This window comes from Colobus angolensis, unplaced genomic scaffold (assembly GCF_000951035.1).
Source record: "Colobus angolensis palliatus isolate OR3802 unplaced genomic scaffold, Cang.pa_1.0 Scaffold102, whole genome shotgun sequence".
NCBI lineage: Eukaryota > Metazoa > Chordata > Mammalia > Primates > Cercopithecidae > Colobus > Colobus angolensis.
The window spans coordinates 2141977-2147976 of NW_012111142.1; the positions used below are offsets into that span (position 1 = coordinate 2141977).

General features: G+C 36.2%; 1 protein-coding gene across 1 annotated transcript in view; it reads right to left on the minus strand.

Annotated features, from left to right (window-relative positions):
• Positions 1 to 6000, minus strand: part of ALG6 (ALG6, alpha-1,3-glucosyltransferase) — a 68082-nt gene that overhangs the window by 3286 nt on the left and 58796 nt on the right. The window contains exons 13-14 of the mRNA XM_011940949.1: positions 5172 to 5240; positions 4847 to 5045 (exon numbers count right to left, since the gene is read on the minus strand). Of these exons, the coding sequence (XP_011796339.1) occupies positions 4847 to 5045; positions 5172 to 5240 (268 nt within the window). The remainder of the gene's footprint in view (positions 1 to 4846; positions 5046 to 5171; positions 5241 to 6000) is intronic.

Sequence of the window (6000 nt, forward strand, 5' to 3'; positions counted from 1 at the left end):
GCATTAATCCCTCCTGCAAATCATATCAATTTCTCCCTTGCTTTGTTGTTCTCCATAGCACTTATCACCCTCTGACACGCTATATATTTTACATATGCTGGTGCTGGATTTCTCCACTAGAATGCAACCTTGATGGAAGCAGGGATTTCTGTTAGTTTTGGTCACTGCTGTATCCTCAGCCTCCAGAACAATGTTTGGCAATATAGTAAGTGCTCAAAAACTGTTTATTAAAGAACAAACAAATCTGGGAGCCCATGGTGGTCCTTACCTTAAGATTACTGGACCACATTGTGAATATCACAATAGGGCTAGACTTTGACATACACTCAGGAATCTGGGCCTGTACTAACAAAAAATGAACTTTATATCTACTTTCCATTTGAACCCCTGAATAAAGTTAATCCTCTCCTTGTCTTTCCTGTTCACCTCTTAACTTCCTACCTCCCACACCCCTATCCTCCATGGTAATTACCTAAAGTGCAAAGAACCTCAGGACACCCATTCAACTCTGCCCTGAGAATACTTGCCTTGTCTTCCTACAAGATCTAAATATAAAATATCTCCTTTGAAACCTTCCCCTACACTCCCCTAATAAAGTTAGTCATTCTTTTCTTTTTGTTATCTGGGTACTTTGGGCAATCCTCTATGTAGTCCTCAAAAATATAAATAAGTATTATCTGTTGGGCCAGGCATGGTAGCTCACGCCTGTAATCCCAGCACTTTGGGAGGCTGAGGCAGGCGGATCACAAGGTCAGGAGTTCGAGACCAGCCTGGCCAATATGATGAAACCCCATCTCTACTAAAAATACAAAAATTGGCCAGGCATGGTGGCATGCACCCGTAGTCCCAGCTACTCAGGAGGCTGAGGCAGAAGCATTGGATAAACCCAGGAGGGGGAGGTTGCAGTGAGCCGAGATCACACCATTGCACTCCAGCCTGGGCAACAAGAGTGAAACTCCATCTCAAAAAAAAAATAAAATAAAAAATAAAAATTAGGCAAGCATGACGGTACATGCCTATAATCCTAGCTACTCAGGAGGCTAAGGAAGGAGGATCACTTGGGCCCAGGAGTTCCAGGTTGCAGTGAATTATAAATGCACCACCACACTCCAGCCTAGGCAACAGAGTTAGATCCTGTCTCAACAACAACTTCCTAACATTTGTAATAGTTGCCAGATATTCCGTAGAGCTTATATACTTATTCATGTAGCATTTTTCAACTACTGGACAATTGAGCTGCCTCTAATTTTTCATTATAATAATTAGATGAATATCCATTCAACAAACAAAAATCAGAGCACCTATTCTTTGCCAGGCACTGATAAGATGCTACAGATAAAATGGTATGTATAAAATGCAGAGTTCTTGCCCTCAAATAGATTGCAATCTAGCATTTTAGACAGCCTTGAATATAACGTGATGTCCCTTAAATATATGAACTTTATGAGTAGACAAAGACATCACATGAAAACTACATATTAGTATCTCTTATGAATATAAATGCAAAAATCATCAAAAGAATACTGGCAAACTGAAGCCAGTGGCAGATAAAAAGAATTATACACCATGATCCAGTAGGATTTATCCTAGGAATTCAAGGTTAGTTTAACATACAAAAATCAATCAATGAAATACGTCATATTAATAGAATAAAGGAAAAAACACACACACACACGACCAAAGATGCAGAAAAAGAATTAGAATCCAACATTTTTTCATGATAAAAATATGTAAACTAGGAATTGAAGAGAACTTCCTCAACCAGATAAAGGACATCTATTTTAAAAAGCCCACAGTTAACATCATAGTTAATGGTGATAGACCATATGCTTTCCCTCTAACATCAAGTAAAAGAGAAGATGTCCACTCTTGTTACCTGTATTCAACACTGTATTATAGGTCCTAGGGTAATTAGGCAAGTAAGAGAAATAAAAGATAAAAGTCATCCACATCAGAAAGGAAGAAGTAAAACTCATGGTTTGCAGATTATCTTGTATATCGAAAACTGTAGGAAATCCATTAAAAACCTATGCCAAAGAATACAAGTTCAATATACCAAAATATTATATTTGTATATAGTAGCAATGAATATTATGAAAATGAAATTAAGAAGCAATTCCTTTACAATAGCATCATAAAGAATTATGCTTTAGGATCATTCATTATACTTAAGAATAAATTTAACAAAAGAAGTCCAAAAGTTTTACACTGAAAACTGCAAAACATTGTGGAAAGAAATTAAATATCTAAATAAATGGAAATACATCCTGTGTTTGTTCATTGGAAGACTAAATATTAAGATGGCAATATTCACAGTGAAAGTCTATCTCTAAAAAAATTAGCCAGGTGTGGTGGCACATGCCTATAGTCATGGCTATTCCTTAATTGCAGTGAGTTATAAATGCACCAGGCTGAGGTGGGAAGATTGCTTGAGCCTGGGAGGCAGAGGTTGCAGTGAGCCAAGATCACACCACTGCACTCCAACCTGGGCAACAGAGCGAGACCTTGTCTCAAAAAAATAAAGCAGTATTCCACAAATTGACATGCAGAATCAACTCAGTCCCTATCAAAATCTCAGCTGGGTTTTGGGAGAAAACTGATGAACTTCTAAAAATAATATGAAAATAAAGGGATGTAAGATAGATAAAACAATCTTGCAAAAAAATAAAATCAGTGGACTTGCATTTTCAATTTCAAAACTACAAAGCTACAGTAAACAAGACAGTATGGCAGTGGCATAAGGATAGACATATAGATCAATGGAACAGAACTGAGAGTCCAGAAATAAACCCTTATATTTAAGAACAACTGATTTTCAACAAGAGTGCTAAGACAATTCAATGCAACTGAAATAACTGAATAAAGTCAGACTCCTACCTCACACCATATACAATATTAACTCAAAGTGACTCAAAGGCATAGATATAAACTATAAAACTCTTAGAAGAAAATACAGGGGTATTTGTGACCACTGCTTATACAGTGGTTTCTTAGATGTGACACCAAAAGCACAACAAAAGAAAAAAATAGATATACTGGATGTTATCAAAATCAAAACTTCTGTGCTGTAAATGATACCATGAAGAAAGTGAAAAGGCAACACACAGAATGGGAGAGGATACTTGCAAGTTAAATACCTGGTAAGGAACTCATATCAAGAATACATATTTTAAAAAAACTCTTACAGATCAAAAATAAAAAGACAACCCAGTTTAAAATGGGCAAAGGGTTTGAATAGGCATTTCTCCAAAGAAGATATACAAATGGCCAATAAGCACATGAAAAGATGTTCAACATCATTAGTCATTAGGGAAATGCAAGTCAGAACTCCAGTGAAATACCACCTCACACCCATTAAGATGGTTATAATGAAAAAGACAACAAATGCTGTGAAAGATGTGGAGAAATTAGAACCCTCACACATGGTTGGTGAGAATGAAGAATTGTGCTGTACTTTGGAAAGGAGTTTGGCAGTTTCTGAAGATGTTAAACATAGAATTACCATATGATCTAGCAATTCTACTCCCAGGTATACACATAAGGGAAATGAAAACATATGTGCACTCAATACCTTGTAAACAAACGTTCACAACAGCACTATTCATAACACTAAAAAAGGAGAAACAACTAAATGTCCATTAATTGATGAATGGATAAACAAAATGTGGTATATCCACAGAATGGAATATAATTTGGTAATAAAAAGGAATAAAGTACTGACATATGCTATAACATAAATGAACCTCAAAAATATGCTAAGTGGCCTGGTGCAGTGGCTCACACCTGTAATCCCAGCACTTTGGGAGGCCGAGGCAGGCAGATCATGAGGTCAGAAGTTCGAGACCAGCCCGGCCAACATAGTGAAACCCCATCTCTACTAAAAATACAAAAATTTGCCGGGCATGGTGGCACATGCCTATGGTTCCAGCTACTAGGGAGGCTGAAGCAGGAGAATCACTTGTACCTGGGAGGCAGAGATTGCAGTGAGACAAGATTGCACCACTGCATTCCAGCCTGGGTGACAGAGAAAAACTGCCTCAAAAAAAAAAAAAAACAAAAAAGTATACACACACACACACACACACACACACACACACACACTAAGTGAAATAACCCAGTCATAAAAGACCACAATTTTATTATCCCATGTTACGGACTGAATTAAAATTTGTATGTTGAAGCCCTAACCCCCAATGTGACTATTTGGAGATACAGCCTTTTGGGAGGTAAATAAGATTAAATCAAATGATAAGAATGGGGCCCTAATCCAATAGTACTCGTATCCTTACAAGAAAAGGAAGAGACAACAGAGGTCTCTCTCCATGTGTGACATATAAAGTAGAGACCTACAAGCCAGGAAGAGAGGCCTCACCAGAAATCAACCCTGATGGTAGAACCAACCCTTGATCTTGATCTTGAACTTTTAGTCGCTGGAACTGTAAGAAAATTAATTTCTGTTGTTTAAGAAACCTAGTGTGGTATTTTGTTATGGCAGCTGTAGCAGACTAATACATTCCATTTATAGGCAATGTCCAAAGTAGGCAAATCTAAAGGGGCAGAAGCTGGCTGTCCAAGGAAGGGAGTTAGGAGTGAGAATGGAATGGGGAATGAATGCTAATGGGTACAGAATTTATTCTGGGAGTGACAAAAACAATGTAAAATTAGATGATGGTGATAGTTGTACAAATCTGTGCATATACTTAAAACCACTAAGTTGTATACTTTAAATGAGTGGATTTATGTGAATTATATCTCAAAAAGCTATAAAAGAAAACCATTACTTCAATAATTTTTTAAAATAGTGGCATGCTAAAAAAAAGTGCCATTTCTTAAAAATTGAACTTACCAAATACTGTATCATTCTTGAAAGAAATGTAAAACATGGAAGATATTTCCTCACAGAAATGGAAAAGGATTTCACCCGCAGTTCTTCTTCAGAAGTCTTTTCAAATATTGAAAAGGAAGTTACACAAGCTATAAAAAATGCCATTGTTGTCACAACAGAAGGCATTAGGAGTTCATCCTTCAATAGAAGAGGTAGCAGACTGTAAAGGAAAATTTTTAAAAATCAAAAGAGAATCATCAATTTAAACTATAACCACTTTATTAAAAAGTTTTAAATTAGTTTACAAGAATTATACTGTAAATATATGGAAATTGGTATGACTTACCTAAATGTTGACACAAGTAAAAACCAAGTAGACATAAAAGGAATTTCACTTAAAACTAAGCAGACTGGTCTAAAATGGTAAAGAAAAAAAAAATATTACAGAATATAATTTCAACTCCTAATTTAAAAAATATAAACACATTTTATCTATCTGATTTTCAGAGGTAGCTTAAAAAAAGCCAGGAAGGTCTTCACGTGTACTACTGATTCATTTTGTTAACAGTCCAGACTAAATTAGCCTAGACACAGGCACAGAGGTGTCAACTTCTCATAATAATTGGAAAACTGCTGCTTCCAGTATGCCATTAATGGAACTTTTTTTCTCTATCACACAAACAAGTAGCTTAAGAAAAGGATCAGATAAACAAATCTGAGAAAGTTTTGTCATATATTTCATAGTACTTGGTAAATATGAATTGCTAGTATTGTTTTCAAACATCTCTTTTATGTTCTTTCATGTTACATATTACTCCACTAAGTTAAAACTAAAGTTATGGCAGACAAGATCATCATGCCACTGGAGATGACAAGAGAGACAAGAGGATAAAGGAAAACAAATTGATAATAGTAAAATTAAAAGGAGGAAGAAATTAGTAGGAAGAGCTACATGAAAAGAGAAGTAGCATAGGTACAGGAAGCACAATGCCAATAAATAGAACCATTGGCTTTATCAAAGAGTTGTTTAGGGGCCAGGTACAGTGGCTCAGGCCTGTAATCCCAGCACTTTGGTAGGCCAAGTCTGGTAGATCACTTGAGGTCAGGAGTTCGAGACCAGCCTGGCCAACATGGTGAAACCCCATCTCTACTAAAAATACAAAAAAAAATAGCTG